Here is a 22,382-nt window from a genome sequence, read left to right as displayed (position 1 = left end):
ACTAGAAATTTTTATTTCATATATAGACAATGTTTGTTTACATTTGCTTACATATTTACTAATTTGTTTACTTACAACTCATGTATTATTAAGAACTACCATTTTTATCTTTAGTAATGCTTTTTTCTTAAAGTTTACTTCACTTGAAGTAAACGAAGTAGCCACATTAGCTTTCTTCCGATTGGTGTTTACATAATACCTATCCCCTCATCGGCCCCCATCTTCCCTTGGGGCTCAACAATTTTTTACTATCTTGTTAATACTCATTCATTCAGACAAATTTTTAATTTTCTGTCAAGTTTTTGTGATTATTGGCAGGAAGAAGCTTAATCCAAATTACCTAATCTTCTATTACTGGAAGCATAAGCTATTCATCCCTTATTTAAGAATACTTGATATGCCTTATGGTCGTCTGCCTCTGAGAAGGCCCCCAGGTCCCTGCTTCCTGGAATCTCCATCCTCTGTGTAGTTCCCTCCCACATCACACCAGGGTTGGTGAATGACCAACAGAATTTAGCAGCACTGATGGTGTCTTCTCCTCCAAGATTAGGTTATAAAGGTTGCAGGTTCTCTGGTCACTCTCCTGCAATGAGAGCATTTGCTTTGGGAGAGCCTGCTGCAGGCAGCCCCATGGGAGGGTCACGTGGGGAGGAACTGAAGCCTCCGGCCAGCAGGCAACTAAGTGAGCCTGGAAGTGGACCCTCTGGTCAAGTCTTAGAGAACGTCTCCATGGCAACATCTTGAGCACAACTATGAGAAACCCAGGCTCAGCCCCTCCAGATCCTGGCCCTCCAGAGCTGTGTGAGAGAATACATTCTTACAGTTCTGGGATGACAGGTTGTACAGCAATAGATCACTAATACAGTGCATTTTAAACTCCTTGCCACCTGAGCCGTTAATTCTCTTTGCCCTTTTTCAGTTGGTCAGTTTCCTTGTGTGCTCACATTCCTCTCAGGCAGAATTCACCTTGGCTGGTGATGTGTGTCTGCAGGGAGGGGCTAAATTCTGGGGCAGCTTGAGGGTCCCCTGAAAGCCTAGGCTGAAGCTGGCATGTTTCAGGCGGACAGTCTTCAGTGTTTAATCTGTACCTCCTCCAAGGACTGTTTTCAAGGGCTGTTTGACTTGGTTACAGTCTCCTGGTTCTTGGTCTATTAAAGGGGGGGTGCGGGGCGGAGGGAGCACTGAAGGGCCAATAGTCTGCTTATTCTACCCAACCCGAGCTCAGCTACTGCGCTGATGTTACCCCGGCACCCCTAGCAGAGGCTGAGGTGGTTGCTATTCTTCTGATACCTACCTCAGTGCAATGGAGCAGGTAATGGTTTATGCAGGTCAGGGTGTAAAAAAGAAAAAGGCATCTCTAAAAACCTTGCCTTGCTAACAGCCTGTCTCTGGTGCTTAGCCAGCTTTTGCTGTGGCTTGCAACCACCTTCTCTTGTCCCAGGAGTCTTGCTTGTTTTTAGCTTTTATATGTGACAAATTCATCAATTTTCTTCCGGTTTCTGTGACACCTCTAGGGTTGGGTTCAGGGGAGAAAAGCTGATATTCCTGTAGGGACCAAAATACCTAATTCATCTTTTTATTTTCCCATTTCTTTTTTTAAATAATTTGTTAAATTTTTATTTCTCCATTTCTATCTCCTCCTTGCATCAAATAGCATTAAATAGGTATTCAAAAGCACTTCTTGAATGAAATAAAGAAAAAGAGAAAGAAATATGACCCTCTCAATTAAAATACCTGGTTATGGTCTTAGGAAAATCTAATAAGAATTTATTAGCCTTTTACCCTCACTCACCTGAAATGGTTTCAGGAAGGTTTCCTCCATTGCCAGTCTGCCGTACTCAGTGAAAAGCTGGAAGGAAAATCACACACACACGCGTGCGCGCGCACACACACACAGAGAAAACTTCAGTATCTGCAAAGTTTTACTTTTTGACTTTCTTCCATTCATTTTTTGTCCTAGCTGCAAGATAATACTATGTTATTAACATTGTAATAATCATTTTAAGGAACTAAGTATTAGACAAAGCAGAGCTACAGTAATTGGATATTTAAAAATTAAAGACACAAAGTACATTTTAAAAGTAAAGTTTCCACTTTAAAGCTAACATCTTTTATATCTAGAATGTAGGACAATTTTGTCTAGGGAAGATGGAGGAGAAAGAAACATGTTCAATGACTTTTCAAAGCAGAACTTGCAGAGAGCCATAAACTACATAGGATATATTTACAAAAGTTGTTGCCTGAGGAAATTTAACGGCACAGTGGCCTGGATTATTACAAAACCATGTAGGCACTTGGCTTAAAAAGTGGAGAGAAAGATACACTGCCTTCTCTTATTTTTCACTGCTCCCAACTAAGAGGCACCATATCAGTTTTTGTGTTGACAGAAATGTAAGCTTTTGGGAACACAGACGTGAGGGGGTGGCTGTGATTGGGCCCCTGCTGAGAGGGTTCCCTCTGTGCACACAGGAAATGCCACTTCATCCACAGGAGCAACAAGCCGCAGTGGCTTCTCAGAGCTGGGGAAGAGTGCTGACACAGAGAATTCCCCCTGCCCCTTTAGGGTAGCTCCACAGCACTGCACTGCCTCTCTCGTGGGAGCCATGGGAATCTAGGAAGCAAAGGGGAATTACTAGGCATCTGATGAGAGTGATTAAATGGAAGTGTGGGACATCACATCTAAAAGGCAGCTTGTCCAGGGATTAGACACTCTCATTAGAATCATCTACTAACATAATTTGAATTCACAATCTTTTTTTTTGTTTTGAGGAAGATCAGCCCTGAGCTAACATCTGCTGCCAATCTGCCTTTTTTTTTTTTTTTTTTTTGCTGAGGAAGACTGGCCCTGAGCTAACATCCATGCCCATCTTCCTTTACTTTATACGTGGGACGCCTGCCACAGTATGGCTGCCATGCAGTGCCATGTCCATACCCGGGATCCAAACTGGTGAACCCTGGGCGGCCCAAGTGGAACGTGTGAACTTAACCGCTGCATCACCAGACCAGCCCTGAATTCACAATCTTTTTTGATGAGGGTTGAGGTGTTGTCATTTAGGGAATATTTTTAAATGATCTCAAAAAAGGATTACTTACTCAATATGAAAGTCCAAAATCAGTCCTTTTTTAAAAAAGAAATCCTTAAACTAGCATTGAATGGTGCCATGTCATTAACTCAGAAAGTAATTGGCTAGGTTATGACACATGCCTGAAAAAGTAATTGTACTTATTATAAGAAACACCTGACAATTATCTGGTGTATTGCCTATTTGTCATAAATGGTCAAGTGTGATGTACTAGAAATATACTTGGGAGTAATGCTGGACGTGAACTCCAAATTATTTCCAATATCATGGATTATCCTGCTCTCTCATCCTTTGTTATCTGCTAAATTTACACATGGCTCTTATTGCCAAGATGAAATAATATATTGAAAGCAAAATTTTCTATAAAATATGCCAAGGAAAACTATCAGAGAAACAACAGGTCTTGCCATGTAACCAAGAATAACATGAATTGAAAGAAAGCAGAATGTCACAGACAAGTGAACTATCTTTAGGAAATATCTCATCTCTTACTTATTTGAGATTTAAATGCTGCCTGGAGAGTGGAAGGGGCACTGAGCCCAGTGAGATGACCAGAGCTCTACTCCCACTCTACCACTAATTAGCCAATGAGTTTAGGTAAATTTTCCTCATCTATAAGACACGAAGGATAAATTAGTGTCACTGAGGTCTCTTCCAGATCTAAAACAGAATTCTACAGACTATCATAAAATAGCTGATGGACGATAGTTCTCAGGCAGAAAGTGGGCTACAGGAAAAAAGTCTGGCCTACAACTGGGCTCACACCAACAGCCATTAACCTCCTGACGTAAGACTTCTACTGCACATTTTGGGTCATTTTTAAATCAAAAACTCTTTCTCCACTCTAACTTGCCATATATTTTCACATATACAGGGCTGACAGCAAGTAGCTCTACAGAAACAAAGGAATTTGAAAACTGAATCAGAAAGCACGTAACCATACAGGATTGGAACAAGAATCCTGGAAATAGGATAACTTCCACTTGGTTAAGTTTCTAAATCTTCCTGAACTACTAAGTTTTCCAGGTAGAAGAAGGCCCAACAAAATCCTGAAATTCTTCTCTACATGCTCAAAAGATTACCAGATATTGTACATCTGGTATATACGATAAATAAATAAATAAATAAAGAGTATAAGTAAATAAAGAGTATAACATTGTTACCTGGAGGTGCTGAAGATCATCCTCCTGAACATTTTGGGATAAGTTATATACCTTGATTAAGAAACAAAGTCAAAATGAGAAAATAACTAGCATCATCTTAAGCACTTACTTTGTCATTCTCTATTTTTCTAAATCTCATTTATCACAAAATCAAACTCTCGCACATATATTCTTATATCATGATATTTATAAGACCTTGAGAGAGGAGTAAAGACAGTTTGAGAGACAATAAACAGTACAATGATCATAAAATTGTTCCAGAAATACCATAGGCACCTGCCCTGGAGACATAATATTAAAATTATTTTACAAACCTAATTTAACAACTAGTCAATAAAATAATCATTCTGGTTTGTTTGGTTTTTTTTTAAAGATTTTATTTTTTTCCTTTTTCTCCCCAAAACCCCCTGGTACATAGTTGTATATTCTTCATTGTGGGTCCTTCTAGTTGTGGCATGTGGGACGCTGCCTCAGTGTGGTTTGATGAGCAGTGCCATGTCCGCGCCCAGGAATCGAACCAACAAAACACTGAGCCGCCTGCAGCAGAGCGTATGAACTTAACCACTCGGCCATGGGGCCAGCCCCTAAAATAATCATTCTAGTGAGCACACCAAATTAATAGCAATCTAGAACTGAATAACCCATAAACAAAATTTTGTCTTGAAAAATTATGTTGACTTCTTCACAATTGATTATTTTGGTTAAATCTATCAAGAGTTCCACTCCTCTATAGGAATTTATATAAGGAAGGAAGTTAGGTTCTAAATATCACGCATTATCATACACATCCTTATATGTATGCATTACTGCTTCATTAACTTCAAAGAAAAGTTAAGGATGCTTATATGTTTATGTACTCATACAAACAGTATACTTGGTGTACGTATTTAAGAACAGATCATTTCTCAGATAATAATAAAAAATAGTCATTACTGAGGACTTAGCAGATTTTTCAGTAAAACTATTCAATGTCTTCAGGCAAAATATAAATAGTAAATAATAAATATTAAAAAGACAAAGTCAATCTTGTTTTAATTGGCTTGTGTAAATGGCTTATACTGTCGATTATGAAGAAATTAGATATTAACTCAGGATTTTAAGAGCGCATTCATTTAAGAAGTATATTTTTTAAAGCTAGTTAGTCATAGGTTATAATCATGACTTTTATTTTAAAGTCCTTTACAAAATAATCACCTGTCAGCACCCGCTCATCGTCCTAACCACACAGATGCACGGGTTCCTGGTTCACCAGCTCCATTCTCTCCACTCGCTACAACGTCAGCCTTGACCCCCTCATCCCAGCAGCTCTGACTTCCTCCCTTTCCTACTTTTCTTTAATGGTCTGCTGCTTGGCCACTATTTCTTCTTGCTCTTTCCAGTGAAGAGAAAATATCTAAAAATTGTCTTAAAATCTTTTATTCTATGTGTTCTATGGTTATGGTAAAACACTCCAAGGACTTTCAGGACAATTCACAAACCTACAATAACCTCAAAAGCCATACTTAAAAATAGACAAAGAAAGAAAAAAGGAAAGGAAGATAAAAATCTTTATAAGAAGACATTTACTTTCCTAAATGTATGAATTGTTTTAAAAAGCTATGAACACACAGAAATGTTTTTACATTTAGAAATGTTTCTACTGGCTGTGTAAAACAAAATTTTGCATTTATAAATCTTATTTCATTAAACATAACTTACAATAGATGGTCCCAATGTATCTGCATACATTATGAGATTTAATATTGTTGAGTTTATTGTAGGCTTTAAGCAGAAAAAATTATTAATAAGATAACCTTTTCTGACTAAAGCAGGCAATTGAAAACCGATCAGAAATTAGATTACAGTAACAAAAACAATTGTACTCATATAGAAACATAAGAACTAGTATGCTAATTGAGTCAAATAATATACATGATTTGCCATTTCTATTGTTTGTCTCACTGCCACACATATGTAGAAATACATATATTTATAATTTTTAGTTAAAGGAACATCCATTGAAATGGATTTATTTTATTCCATACCTGTATTGAGCTGATCATTGTGCTAAGGGCAAACACTGTGGCCGAATCTCTCAGAGTTGACTGGCTGTCAAAGGTTCCCTGAGTATCCATCAGGAGCACGGCAACCTACAGACAGGTAGAGCCCATTAGATACATGTTACAGAATACGCAGCGGCCTGGGGTCACCACAAGGTTAACGCTATTAAGAACTAAAGCAAGCCACTACCAGGGATTCCTTAATAGGTAAGTTTTTACATGTGCCATGAATGTCATAGAAAATAAAAATATTAATCAGCTGCTGAATACTGTAATGATTAATTTTCACTGGTAATCCCACATAACAGAAACAGCACTGAAACAAACAAGTATAGAGGTTAGCTTGGTGATCTGCTGTCCCTATGATTTCACCTACCCTGATCTCCAGACAGAGGACCAGAGAACGCGCAATAGGATGCTACCCAGTTCCCTTTCAATCTTCACGTCAAATTAGTTTTCAAAAGAACATTTTTGAGGATCCCAAAAAGTGATAACGATTCCAAGGGAAACGCAACTTTCTTTAAGAAGTTCGCATCATACCTTTTTACCATCAGGTTTATTGATAAGGAAGACTTCACTCCATATTTGGATTCCTGTGGTTTCTCGTTCAGACCCACCTCTCCATGAAAAACCAGTCAATGGTTCATTGTAATCTCCAATCCAATCAACTGATTCCTATAAATTAAGAAAGTCTGATATGGACCTGGATATGTAGTATAGTTTTTTCCACTCATCCATTCCAATTTGTATCCCTCTCCAACTCTACTCAAAAGGAAACAACATATGCACACCTGCTGTATTGATACAATTATTTTATTCATCCAGAAAATAATTACAGAGGACCAACAATCTGCCACATTTTATGCCAGGTCCTGGAGATACAAAGATATCATTCCAGACCAGGGGAAGCCAACAGCCTAACAGGGAGATAGACATGCTAACAAACCATTATGATGAAATATATGCACGCCAAAATGGGAGTGTACATTAGCCATAAATGGAAGCATAGGAAAAGAAATAACTAGCTGTCAGGTAAGACTTCATAGGAGAGGTGATGCTTGAGCTAAGACTTTAAGAATGTTTCGGAATTTTCCAGGTGAGTAAAATTGGGGAGGGCATTCCAGAAACAAAGAAATAAAAGTGTGAGAGAGCAGATTCTGTCAGGATATACAGAATGATAATATACACAAATGCTTTGGTATTATGGGGAGGAGGAAGTGAATAGCAGGAGAAGAGGTAGCTACTGGGAGGTGTAGAAAAACAAAAACAAAACAAATCTGTTACACTTTAATCTCGGCAAATGTTATTTAACACAAGCAACAGGACAAGTGTTATCGAGTATTTCATTCTAACGTTTACTTCACAGTTAAAACTATGACTATGCCTAAAACTGTATAATCCCAAAGAATGGAAAGTATACTAATTTTGTTCATCCAATTTTCCCCACCCGTGTTAAGTAGCATACTAATGTTGGTATACTAGAAATAGAGAATGGTAAGAGTTTTGTTTGCTTTCAAAGCCTGAAGGATTTTAGTAGTTCTATTCTTGATTTGCTCCAACTGAGGCTAGAGATAGATGTTAGTTAACATTACAAAATTGTTCAAAAATACCCCAACTATAAAAAATCAATCCAAAATGGATAATTATGGTATAAATACTTAATACAAATACATAATATAAAATGCGTAATACAAAGTTTCTTTGGGTAGCCTGTCTATTCTGCCTCAACATCCATACTCACATCAGAATTACTATAGGTAACAGGGTAGAAAAAACTACTGGTATGCTCTTCATTCCCAACCTTCTCTCTCCAGCTCTAGTCTCCTATTGATCCTCCTGCTTTCGGTTTATCCTAGGTCCCCGACAGTCTCATTCCTGTGCCACACTGTTGTCTCAAATGAGAACTCCGAGAGCACTTTCTGGGATAATAGCGAGATATACTTGATAAGATTTGGGCAAAAGTGGATTCAGGCAAAAGTGGCCTATGTAGTTTTGTGCCCAAAGCACCAAAGTTGGAACGGTTATATCATAACGTTTTTTAACCACCTCATATTTAGGGCACATAATAATGGAAATGGAAATATGGACACTACTGAATAAAAACAGTGACAGAAGCAAACAAAAAATAAAACTTTTTCAAGCCCCTCTTACATACCTGGCTGTACATGTATCTCAACATGAAGTCCATCAGGAATGACTTTCCTTTTCTAAATGCTCCAGCGACAGACACAGCAACAACCTCCTTGTCCCTGACAGCCTCTGAGAGAAGGATCCGATTTAATGCGGTTTCATCTAACTCAAAGGAATGGTCATCTTTGACAATGAGGACTTGGACTGGTCCTGCCTTTTTCACTGGCTCCTCCTCTTCTGAGCTCCATTCATATGTCTTTTCTGAAAACCCACCTATTGAATAAAACAGCAATTTGTTTAGCTAATCATCTCAAAATACCAAGAAATGTGTATGTAACTCTCAACTCTCAAACATCTGAAACAGGAGCACAGTGGAATCAGAAATGCTCATTTTGAAGACATATATTAATGTTATTTACACATATTTCAAAAAGATTTACATCTTGTCTTTCTGATCATGTGACTGAATCAAATAGAACTTCGTTTTCAAGAAAGCTCTAAGTAGTGCAGAGATCACTGTCTGCTGAACGAGAAGGAAAATCAAAGCAAAGCACTCTGCTTTTGGAGCAGAGGAAGAAAACGGCCTAGTTCACACTTTCTTCATCCCCTAGAAATAAGTTTAGTTACTCACCTGAAGGATCCTTGCGACACTTTTTAAAGCCAAACATACATAAGAGGAAATGCAAAGAGGTACTCAAAATCACATCCAGTCATATGTCGCATAATGATGTCTCAGTCACCAACAGACCACATACACGACAGTGTTCCCCTAAGATTAGTACCAAAGAGCCTGGTGCATAGTAGGCTGTACAATCTAGGTGTGTGTAAGTCACTCTGTGATGTTCACACAATGACGAAATCACTTAAGGACACATTTCTTAGAACGTATCCCTGTTGTTAAACGACACACGACTGTATTCTCAAAACTGGAAAAAATCTCTAAAGCACCTAGTTCAGCTCCCTCCAACACATGCATCCCATCTACAAAATCTAACATTATACCTTGTAGCAATGGAAGTTACAGATGATTAAATCAGGTAGGGCCAGATTACAGAGGCCCTTCAAATCCATGGCAAGAGAGGTATGGACATTAATTCAGTAAAAAAATAATAAACTTTTGAAAATTACTTTATGTGGGGATCTTACAAAAAAGCTGGGTGACCCCGGGAAATTACTAAATCTCTCAGTTTCTTCATCTGTAAAATGGAAACTGCTAATAGTACCTATTTACTGGCGGTGTTGTAGGGATTAAGGGAGTTACTGCGTGTAAAGTGCTGAGAACAGCGCCTGGCACGTAGTGACCTCATTAAGGTTAGCTATCATCATCACCACCACCACCTGGGGATCACAGATGGAACCAAGTGTTCCTGGAAAAAGTTTCTGCCTATTTACTAAAAATTTGTGTGTGAGTGTGATTGTGTATGCATATGCATGTTTTCTGAGTTTTCCATTTAATTGTCAGAAACGCTATTTTTGACAGAGGTCAACTTTTAGAACTCATCTTTAATATATAAGAATTTTAGAACCCTAGCTCTTGGCATTTGTGGTGTATTACAAAACAACTCTAATGCATCAAGCGACACGTTCTTATATCCACTGCCCTTGTAATGCAACTTTGTAATGTCTTCCCCCTCTGACTCTGGGGTCAGCCATGTGATTTGCTTTAGCAGAGGTGACACAGCACAGGCTTGAAAAAGCACTTATGTGTTTCCATTTTGCTCTTTTGCCTGTGCCATTCACCACAAGAACATTCCCAGACTAGTCTGCTGCAGGATGAGACACTCCAGCAGAGGCAAACGGCCCAGTTACAACCAAGCCCCGCAGCAAGCCACCACCCAGCCGTGTGACGGAGCCCAGCCAAGATCCACAGAGACGCCTAACAACTATTTCAACATGGGATCAATGAATGCTTATTGTTCTATGCCCCTGAGGTTTTGTGAGTGTTTATTATGCAGCATAACAGCCAATAAATAACTGATATAGCCTACAACCCCTTCCTTTAGAAAGGCAGTACAGCGCGGGGTTAAAAACACAGGCTCTGGAGCAAGACTGCTGAGGTTTGAATCTAGGCTTCCCCATTTCTTAGCTGAGTTTCCTGAGGCAAGTTGTTTAGCCTCTCTGTGTCTGCCTCATAAGGTTGTGGTGAGTTAACATATGCATGGAACACACACACAACAGTGGCTGGTACATGGTAAATGCTATTAGTATTATTATAGACTTAGAAAACTAAAGCCAAAGATGGAGCTGACCTTGAAAATAAAATGGAATTTCTATATCAGGCAATCTACCATAGATGTTTTCTTGTGTTATTTGTTTATTCCTTTTAACATTACAGCAAAGTATTTATTATTATCTGTATTTTTGACACACGAGAAAATTAAGAATTGGATTAAGTAACTTTCCCAAGAACCCACCCACTAGGAAGTGATATATCCAAGTTCACATAGTAACTGTCAATTTGGGATTAGATCCCAGGTACCTAAACTTTCATCCCAGACCTTTCTACTATAATATTCTGTTTCTTTAGTGGAAACCAACTATTAAACAACACATAAATGAGCTCATTTGCTTTGTATCAGAAGAACAGAAAGTCAAAACACATACCAATTAATTCCTCAGATCAGATATATGGCCTAGCCTCAAATCAACCCTTAGTAATATTAATTTTAAGACAAACTGGCCTCTTAACCTTTCATCTAAATTTTTGAAAATATATTTAAATAGACCTCTTTCATTATGTCTATTTGATAAGCAGTCTTATAATGAGAGAAAAACAAGGCAATCCTATCTCTTGGCATAATTTTAAATGAGGCTTCAGATCACATACTATATCTATAGACATTGCTGTTCATCTATAAGGTAGTGCTATTGAAATATTGCAGATCTAACACATAATTCTAGCTTTTCACTAATGGAGACTATGCGGCCTGGGCCTTGCTTGCTCAGCAAAAGCCCACAAGCCCATTACAACCACATGTCCTTCTGGCTCCCTCTGGGCAGGACACCCAGCTGCAGGGACTTGTAACAACCCAGGGCCTGGCCAGCCCAGATCTTACCTTATCTCACTTAAAGAATATCCCGTCTTAAAGGGACAGAGAGCCCCTCCATGTGAGCGACTGTTCCTGGGAACGCCGGTGGTACCAAGGACAGCCTCCTGGCAAGCACATAGGCTTTGTGTCCCCTGCTTATATAGGAAAAGCCCTCCTGCCTGCGATTGCGGGTGCACACTGCTGTCCAGCCAGCCGCCATTGGACCCCCCTGCAAGTAACCCCCAAAAAACCTGTATGTCTCGTTCGCTGTCTCCAGGTCTTTTCTTTGGTCTCTCCGCAACCTATCCCGCACTGCTCACCCAGCTGGGTGTGCAGCCAGACAGAGACACACACCAATACTTTCTGAACAACAGTACAAAGCATCTGGAGATAACAGAACCATTGCCTATGGCCATGAATCAGAGTTGTTCTCTCTGCAAAGTTAAGAAAAATTGATTTTATATTGAAAAGATAATAGCTTCTATATTGCCATATGCTGGAGTCAGAGAGTCTTTGTTTAAATCCCACTTTACAACTTGCATGTATATGAAGTTGTGGAAATTGGCTTACTATCCTCTATCTGAAAAAGGGGATCAAAAATTGTGCCCACGTCAGAGAGGCTTTGTGACAATGAAATGAAGTAATGTCATTAAACGAAAACCAAAGAGTCTGTCAAACTGTGTGCTGACCGATGGTGACTGCTATTAATACTGCTATTATTTATTACTACCTATTCAAATTTGATTCCAGTGCTGCCAGCCCACCTAATTTCAGCCTCACACAGAGGCCTTTTTGAGGATGACAAGCATACATTTTCTTTGATGAAGCTTCTGCCTCTGGGATAGTTATGATCTGAGTACACAACTCAGGGGAATCAGGGACCCCAGATAGACATAATATTTTGGATGGAAAAACATCTTTGGAGCCGAAAACTAGATCATAATTTTCTAGACTGAAATAATTCTCTAAGATTGTTGCAGCAAATTACATAAATGGAAGAGGCAATCTGAACGGAATTCCTGGGTTGCAATTTTTTCAAACATTCAACTTTACAACACAATGCAAAAAATGTTTTTCTAAGTAGCTGTAACAATTTTTCACTCCCCATCCACTTGCAGCAATTTATTAGACATCCTATTGATCTGTATCCTTTCTGACACTTGGTTTTCTCTGACTTCTTAATTTTTGTCAGTTGCATAGGTATAAAATGGTCTCTCACTGGGGTCTTGATACACATTTCTCTAAATGCTAATGAGGTGAGCACATGCCTTCTGCTCATTTTTCTATCAGGTTGCCTTTTCCTTACTGATGCGTAGTGTTCTTTATATGTTTTAATGCTAGTCCTTTGTTAGTTATGTGTATGGCAACAATCTTCTGGTTTAGAGCTTGCTTTTTCTTTCCTTAAGCTATTATTGATGAAGAGTAACTCATTTAATGTAATAGATTTTATTATTTTATGATTAGCATTTTGTATGTCATATTTAAGAAATTATTCCTGACATAAGATATGAAAGGCATTCATATATATCCTTGTAGTTTTTAAGTTTTGCTTGAGATATTTAAGTTCTTAATCCATCAGTAGTTGATATTTGTACAAGAAGAGAGAAATCCAATTTGACTTTTTCTGTATAAGTACCAAAATTTCTATTTATCAAAGCCCCATCTTCCAAGTGGTCTGCCATGTGATCTTTGTCATAAATAAGAGTTATACACACATGTATATACACATTCGTTGTTGTTAGCGACCCTATGGACAGCAGAGGGGAACCCTGTCCGGTCTTTTTGCGCCATTCTCTCACCTTCCAGCACTCTATCAGACAATGCTCCACTGCTGTTCATAGGATTTTCATGGCCAATTTTTTCAGAAGTGGGTGGCCAGGTCCTTCTTCCTAATCTGTCTAGTCTGGAAGCTCCACTGAAACCTGTCCACCATGGGTGACTCTGCTGGTATTTGAAATCCCAGTGGCATAGCTTTCAGCTTCACAGCAGCACGCAGCTGCCACAGTATGAGAACTGACAGACAGGTGGTGTGGTGCCCTGACCGGGAAACAAACCTGGGTCACGTGGTGCGAGTTCCAAATCTTAACCACTAAATCAGCAGGGCTGGCTATTGTATGCATATACACACTCACATATGTTATATGTGTATATTCATGTTTTATATGTATACATATTTTAGATATATGTATATATGTAATATATATATGTACGTATATAATGTATGTATGTATATATGTATAACTTTGTTTCTGAGCTCTCAATTCTAATCCAGTCACCAATTTGTCTATATCAGTACACTATCTTAAGCAAAATAGCTTTATAAAAAGTCATCACATACAGTATGGCCAGCCTCTCTTATTCTAATTATTATTAGTCTTGGCTATTTTGACTCTTTCCATATAAATATCAGAATCAATATGTTAGTCGAATTTTTTGAAGTTACATTAAATATTTATAGACCAATTTGGAAGGCATCAATACTGTTATGTACTGTCTTCCAATCCATAAACAGAAGATATCTCTCCATCTATTTTTGGCCTTTAATCCCCTTCAACATAGTTTTTATAATTTGCAGTGGTGGGGAGAGGAGGTTTGTTACATTTATTGTTAATATCTTAGTTTTTGTTGTTAACTATAACTGGTTTCTTTGTTGTTGTTTTAATAATGTTTTATAATTGTTGCTTGGCTAAAGAAATGTAATTGACCTTAAAATATTAATCTCATATGGGAACACTTGTTAAACTATTATTTCCTGTAAACTTTGTGTAGATACTTTTGAGTTTCTTTAACGTAGAAATAGAAATAATTTCCACAAATAACGACAGTTTTATTTCCACCTTTTTAATCCTTACGTATTTCTTTTCTCTTACTTGTATTATTGGACATTCAGTGTAATGCTGAATGGAAGTAACAGTGGACATAATTTCTGATTTCAGTGGGCACAACTTCCTGATGTGAATGTTTCCAATATTTGAGGGCATATTTGTCATAGATTGGTCTGGTTTGGTCCATACACTTTATCTTATCAGATTAAGGAAGTTCTCTTCTACTTCTAGTTTACTATGAGGTTTTAAAAATCATAAATGGGAAATGAGTTTCATCAAATGTCTTTTCTGCTTCCACTGACACGATGTTTTTCACCTCTAATCTGTTAATGTAGTGAGTAATGTATCTTTGCATTTTTGCATGAATCTAACATTCTCAGGGTGCAGTATCTTATTTATATATTTTTGGATTCAGTTTGCTAAAATTTTGTTTAGGAATCGGGCATCTATATTCATAATGAGTTGAGTCTGTGATTTTCCTTTCTCATTTTGTCTTTGGCTGGTTTTATTATCAAAGTTACATTTGCTTTATAAAATGAATTAGCAAATTCTTCCTTTTCTATCCTCAGAAAGAGTTTGTACTAAAATTTTAGAGTGAATAGTTCTTTGAAATTTTGGTAGAACTTGCCTGTAAAACTCTGTGCCTAATGTTTTCTTTGTGAGATGATTCTTAACTGCTACCTCAATTTCATTAATACTTATGATGCTATAGTTACATTAGTACTGAAAAGGTTTTGCATTCCTTCTTGAGAAACTTTTAATACATTGTATTTTTCTAGGAATTTTTCTCCATTTTCTAAAATTCCAGATAAAAAGTAAGTAAAGATATAGAAGATTTGAACGGTATTATTAGCCAAGCTGATTGCTCTGACAACTAATAATTGCAGAATCACACATTCTTTTAAAGTTCATATGGGACATTTACCAAAGAGATCATGTACTGGTTCATAAATCAGATCTCATCAAACTTCAAAGTATTAAAATAATGCAAAATATGTTCTCTGACAATATAGAAATTAAACTAGAATTCAATAAACAAGAAGATATTTAGAAAATTCCTACGTGTTTGTATATTAAGCAATAAATTTCTAAATAATCTATGGGCAAAAAAAGAAATCATAATGGAAATTAGCAAATGTTGTAAACTAAATGATCTAATGAATGTTCTGATCCAGTCATCAATTTGTCTACCTACAAACTGAGGCAGCAATACTATACAATCTTAAAATAGCTTTATGAAAAGACATTATATAGAGCAGGGCAAGCAGTCTTATCTTCTAATTATTATTGATCTTGCTATTTTGACTCGTCTCACATAAACAATTAGAAACAATATGTTAGCATGTAGTATCTTATTCGACAGAAATACTGAAAATATAACATACCAGAAATTGCTTAGAGGAAATTTACACATTGAAATGCATTTACTAGAAAAGACATTTGAAAAATCATAATCTAATATCCATCTCAAGAAGTGAGAAAAAGAACAGCAAATTAAATGCTAAGAAATGAAAAGGTAGGAAATAATAAAGATCATATCAGAAATCAATGAACTAGAAATAGAGAAGATCAACAAGGTTAATTTAATAATCTATGCTTAATCAAAGAAAACAGAAGAGAAAAAAACACAAAATTACCAATACTAGACATGAAAAAGGGATATCACTGTAGATCCTACAGATATTTAAAAGATAATGAGGATACTATGAATAATTTTATGCCAATAAATCTTATAATTTTGATGAAATGGACAAATTCAAAGAAAAACACCACTTATAAAAAACAAGAATAAATAGAAAATATGAACTATCTTATATTTTTAAAATAAGTTAAATTCATACTTTAAAGCCTTTATGGAAAAAAAGCAAACAGAAACAATTTCATGCTCAGTTGTTCTCCCCGGTGAATTCTTCCAAATATTTAGAGAAAAAATAACAGCCACCTTCCACCAACTCCTCTAGAGAACAGAAAATGAGGGATCATTCTCAACTTATTTTATGATATCAGAATAACTCTGATACCAAACATTGACAAGGACATTTCAAAAAGGACAACTAAAGGCCAGTGTCCCTCAAAAAGACAAATTCAAAAGTTTTAAAAAATACATAGCAAATCAAATCCAGAGATAAAAAATATAATACATCACAACTACATGGTGTTTATTATAGGAATTCAAGGTAAGTTTAACATTCAAAAGTCAATTAAGGAGCTGGCCCCGTGGCTGAGTCATGAAGTTCACGCGTTCTGCTTTGGTGGCCCAGGGTTCGGGCCGGTTCGGATCCTGGGTGTGGACCCAGCACCGCTCATCAAACCATGATGAGGTGGCATCATATGTAGAATAACTAGAGGGACAACTGGAATATACAACTATTGGGGGGCTTTGGGGAGAAGAAGGAAAAAGAAAAGAGAAGATTGGCAATAGATGTTAGCTCAGGGCCAATCTTTTTTTAAAAAAGTCAATTAATGTAATCGACTACATTAAATAAAAGAGAAAAACATGATAATTTCAATAGATGCATAAAAGCATGTATGAAAATGCAACACTCATTTCTGATTAAAAAAAGACTCTCAGCAAATTAGGAATAAAAGGAAAATTCCTTGATTTGATAAATGGTATCTACAAATACAGCTAATATTATACTTACTGTTGAAACGCTGAAAGTTTTCCCTGAAATCAGGAATCTGACATGGATATCAACTATCACTACTTCTAATCAGCATTACACTGGAAGTCTTAGCAAGTGCAATAAGGCAAGAAAAATAAATAAAAAGTAAAATGGCAACAAGAAATCAAATATCATTATCCACAGATGACAGGATTGTGTACATAGAAAATCCAAAAGAATACACAGATGACTATTAATAAGTGAATTTAGCAAAGCTTCTGGATACGAGCTTGATTTTTAAATTTTATTTTATTTTTGTATTCTTGCAACAAACAATCACAAAATGAAATTTCAAAAAACACCAATATATAGTCAATCGATTTTTTCTTGGTCAATTTTTTGGTAAGAGTTTAACTGGGATATAATTCACCCATTTAACATCAAACTCCATTTGATGGATTTTAGTATAGTTGCAGAGTTGTGTAACCATCACTATGATTAGTTTTATGACATTTTGATCACCCCCAAAAATATCCATACCCTTTAGCAGTCATTCTCCCTTACCCACCTCTAGCCCTGCGCAATCACTAGTTTTACTAGAGGTTTGCCTATTCTGGATATTTCATGTAAATGGAATCATAAAACATGCAGTCTTTTCTGACTGTCTTCTTTCACTTAGCATAAAGTTCATCCATGTTGTAGTATGTATTGGTACTTCATTCCTCTTATGGCCAAATAATATTCTATTTTATGGACATATCACATTTTGTTTATCTGTTCATCAGTTGAGAGGCATTTGGGTTGTTTCCACTTTTTGGTAATAATGAATAAAGCTGTTGTGAACATTTATGTACAAGTTTTTCTATTGACGTATGTTTTCATTTCTCTTGGATGGTCAACTGATTTGTGACAAAGGTGCTAAAGCAATTCAATGGAGAAAGAAGAGTCTTCACAACAAATGGTTCTGGAACAATTGGATATCTGTACACAAAAAAATAAACCTCAATATATCACACTCTATATAAAATATTAACTCAAAATGGATCATAAATCTAAAGGTAAAACCTAAAACTATAAAATGCTTGGAAGAAAACACAGAAGAAAGTCTTTATGACCTTGGATTAGGCAATGCTTTCCTAGATATAATGCTTAAAGCATGACCCATTGTCTTAGTCTGTTTGGGCTGCTATAACAAAATACCCACAGACTGGGTAGCTGGTAAACAACAGAAATTTATTTTTCACAGTTCTGGAGGCTGGAAGTCCAAGATCAGGGTGCCACCCTCTCCCAAATCACAGACTCCTCACATGGTGGAAGGGGCTAGGGAGTTCTGTGGGGTCTCTTTATAAAAGAACTAATCCCATTAATGAGGGCTCTACTCTCATGACCTAAGCACTTCCCAAAGGCCTCATTAATTGGGCATTAGGATTTCGACAGTTGAATTTTGGGGAGACACAAACATTCAGACCATAGCACCCATAAAAAAAGTATAAATTAGACTTCACCAAATTAAGAACATCTACTCTTTAAAAGACATGTTATAACAATGAAAAGATAAGCCATAGACTTGGAAAAAATACTTGCATATCATATATCTGATAAAGGATTTGTATAAAGAATTTATAAAGAACTCTCAAAACTCGATAATAATGAAATAAATAACCCAATTAAAAAAATGAGTAAAAGATTTGAATCAACACTTCACCAAGGAAAATACATGGATGGAAAATAAACACATTAATTTTACTGTATACATATATATTATACCTTAATTTTTTTAATAATAAAAATACCATTTAGATATCATTATAAACCTGATAGATCTAGTAATACATCTAAGTGATATGCTGGTAAATATTTAACAACCAGCTCTTAGCAGAGGGTAGGTGTGGAAAAAATCCTGATTTGCAGCATTTGCCAATTTTTGTGATATAAATACTACTACAATGGCCCATTTCAATCTACGAATGTGACTCACTGAATGTGCAGCTGGGAGAGATGCACCTGATCAGCTCTCATGAACCAGTATGAGCTGCCTCCGATGCACCACTGAAATCCAATGAAAGATATTTAAGAATTCTACAGAAAAATACCAAACATAACTGAAAGAAGTATACATATGTTCTCAGACTAGAAGACTATATAAATCAATACTTTCCATTGATCCATAGATTGGTTATAATACGAATCAAATTCTCAGCAATCTCTCTTGTACAAATTAACAAATTTATTTCAATCTTGTAATAATCCTTCTTATACAGATTAACAAGCTCACATGGAAAGGCAGAGAGGCAAGAATAACAGAGACAATCCTAAAGAAGATGAGAGTTGGGGAATTTACACTAACAGACACCCATAGATATTTAAAATCTACAGTAATTAAGACAAGCGACATTGTCACAGGACAGACAAGTAGACAGACAAGACTAGAGATTTCAGAAACAGACCTACACATACATAATCACCTGACTTACAACAAAGGTGCCACCGCAATAAATGAAGAAAGGATGATCTTTTCAATAAATGATGCTAAGTCAACAGGATATTCATGTGGGGGAAAAGATGAACCTTCACCCCCAGCTCTCAACATAAATAAAAATCGATTCTGAATAAATCTTAGACCTAAATGTGAAATAGGAAAAGGGGGCAAAGGACACAAACAAGCAACTGACAAAAAACACAATACCAAATGGTTCCACAAATATGGAAAGATATTCATTCTCATGCAAATAAAAAATGAAAAAATATACTAATATTTTGTTTATATATCAAATTTACAAAGATCAGAAGTGTGATATTTCCTTTCATTGGTCGGGATGTGAATCTGTATCCCCGGGCACTGCAGGTGGGAATTAAAATGGATACAGCATCTTTGCGCAGCAATTTGACAAATAATTATCAAAAATACAAATGCACATACTTCCTAACCCAGCAATGCTATTTCAAATAATTCACCCTGCAGATATACTCATATACATCCAAAATACCAGAAGCACTATAAATGCCCATCAACAGGGGCTGGCTAATAAACTATTGTTCATCAATCTATGAAATATAAGGTAGAATAAGAAAGTTCATTTGAAACAACTGCCAAAATATATTACAAAAAATAACTCAAGGTAGAAAACAGTGTGTATAGTATGCTATTACTGGGAAAAAAGCATGTAGGAGAGTATGTTTGGCATGTTTGAGGAACAGCAAGGAGTATAGTACAGATGGAGCAAGTTCAGAAGGTTACAAGGGACCAGATCGGGCAGAGCAAGACACACACAGATCTGAAAGGATTGGGACAGAGTGGAAATCGGGAGTGAGAGGAGGAGGAAAGACTTCAATGGGTGTTTGTATACGATTACATACTCTGCCTTTCTATACAGCTGTGGATGAGATAGACAACTCTGAACTTTTAACTTATGTGTTCAAGGCCTTTGAAGAGTTACATATGGACTTAACGAAGAGGAGAAAGATTATATATTAAGTGTGACATAAGTATACTGTAAAACAAAACAAGTATCTGAGTCACGACTACATAACGGTGAGAGGGTCTTCGGAAGAAGTCTCATTACAATGTAGGCAAAACACTATATTAAATATTCCTTTTTGGTAAGGAAACTTTTAAAAATACGGAAATAACTTGTTATTAAATAGTACAATGAATGATAGGATAGAATGAATCTGTGGAATATTTATAAATTTATAGTTATTAGTTTGTATCTCATCTAGCTAAAAAAGGCTTCCTATCTGAAACCTGTCATTACCATCAATCTATACATATATTTATGGTTATCAACATTTACAGATAAAAATATTTAGATAAGAGACAGCCCAGATATCTATCAACTGATAAAAAGACAAACAAAGGGCCAGCCCCGTCGCCAAGTCACGGTTAAGTCCATGCGCTCCGCTTCGGTGGCCCAGGGTTTTGCCAGTTCAGATCCTGAGCACAGACTCAGCATTGCTCATCAGACCATGCTGAGGGGGTGTCCCACATAGCACAACCAGAAGGACCTGCAACTAGAATGTACAACTATGTACTGGGAGGATTTGGGGAGAAGAAGAAAAAAAAAACAAAAGAAGAAGATTGGCAACAGATGTTAGCTCAGGTGCCAATCTAAAAAAAAAATAGATAAAATATGAAATATTACTTAGCAATAAAAAGAAATGCAGAATACATGCTACAACATGGATGAATGTTGAAAACAAAATGTTAAATGAAAGAAGTCAGTCACAAAGGATCACATACTATATGATTCCATTTATATGAAATTCTAGAATATGCAAATCTATAGAGACAAAAAGTAGAGTAGTGGTTGCCTAGGAGTGGTGAGTGAGAGAGGATTAGGAGGTGATGGATAACAGGCACAAATTTTCTTTTTGGGGCTAATGAAATGTTCTTAAATTGTGGTAATGAATGCACACTCTGAATACACAAAAAGCCATTGAACTGTACACTTTAAATGGGTGAATTACGTATGGTATATGAATTATATGAATTATATCTCAATAAAGCTGTTAAAAAAACTATTTGGAAAAACTTCAGTTTCTGTACAAAAGGTCAAAATTGAAAATACAGGCTAAAAATATCTGGAAAGCAGAGACTGTCTTACTTATGTTTATATTTCTTGAAAACTTAGAAGCTCACATAGTAAGCACTCAATAAATATTTACATGAATTTAATATAAAATAACTGAAAAGCTAGTAGAACACATAGTATTATTAAGAACAAATGTTACGTGCGTCATTCATTATTCATAACTATATTCTATCTAAACAATAAATATTATCCTTGTTATAAAAGAATCCAAAAATCCTTTGGAATGCACGCCAAGTTTCTTTAGCACCAGATTTCTACCTTCTTCTTTTTTGTTGTTGTTGTTGTTGAAGATGATTCACCCTGAGTGAACATCTGTGCCAATGTTCCTCTCTTTTGTATGTGGGATGCCACCCCAACATAGATGAAGAGTGGTGTAGGTCCACTCCCAGGATCTGAACCTGTGAACCTGGGCCATGAAAGCGGAGCATGCTGAGCTTAACCATTATGCCAAGGGGCCAACCCCAGATTTCTACTTTCTTAAATATGTTTTGCTAAACTAAACTTAGTTTCAATTCCCTGAGCACTATGCAAATCTTTAAAAAGGGGAAGAAGCAGAAAACAGCCAAACCAGAGGAGAATTAGCATTTTACTATGGGTGATACAAATGTATGGCTCACAAGGAGAAAACTAAAAACTGTATATCATTTTGCCTTTTTACATACTGGACCTTGTATTTAGTTAAGGAGGTTTTGGGGACTTTTCCATTCTATGTGGTATGCTAAATCACTGGAAGTTGCACTCAGCTACTGAATTAGATATGTTGAAAGGGAATCTTCAAACATTTAAAAGGTGGAGAACAATCAATTTAATATACTGGAAATTCCGTGGGTACGTATTTCTAATTTTCTTAACTGTAAACTTTGTAAAAAACCTATAGTTCATCTTTCCAGCAAAAGTTAAACCTCAGGAGATGAA

General features: G+C 36.5%; 1 protein-coding gene across 13 annotated transcripts in view; it reads right to left on the bottom strand.

Moving 5' to 3' along the window:
• Nucleotides 1–22,382, bottom strand: part of ATL1 (atlastin GTPase 1) — an 84,450-nt gene that overhangs the window by 28,753 nt on the left and 33,315 nt on the right. For all 13 annotated transcript variants that reach the window (XM_070588835.1, XM_070588817.1, XM_070588833.1 and 10 more), the window contains 5 exons: nucleotides 8,441–8,688; nucleotides 6,826–6,960; nucleotides 6,271–6,375; nucleotides 4,247–4,297; nucleotides 1,793–1,849 (listed from right to left, as the gene is read on the bottom strand). In XM_070588835.1, the coding sequence (XP_070444936.1) occupies nucleotides 1,793–1,849; nucleotides 4,247–4,297; nucleotides 6,271–6,375; nucleotides 6,826–6,960; nucleotides 8,441–8,473 (381 nt within the window). In that variant the 5' untranslated portion in view covers nucleotides 8,474–8,688. The remainder of the gene's footprint in view (nucleotides 1–1,792; nucleotides 1,850–4,246; nucleotides 4,298–6,270; nucleotides 6,376–6,825; nucleotides 6,961–8,440; nucleotides 8,689–22,382) is intronic.

Source organism: Equus przewalskii, chromosome 1 (genome assembly GCF_037783145.1).
Source record: "Equus przewalskii isolate Varuska chromosome 1, EquPr2, whole genome shotgun sequence".
Taxonomy (NCBI): Eukaryota; Metazoa; Chordata; class Mammalia; order Perissodactyla; family Equidae; genus Equus; species Equus przewalskii.
The sequence above is the reverse complement of the archived record's forward strand: the minus strand, read 5'-3'. Positions and strand labels throughout refer to the sequence as shown.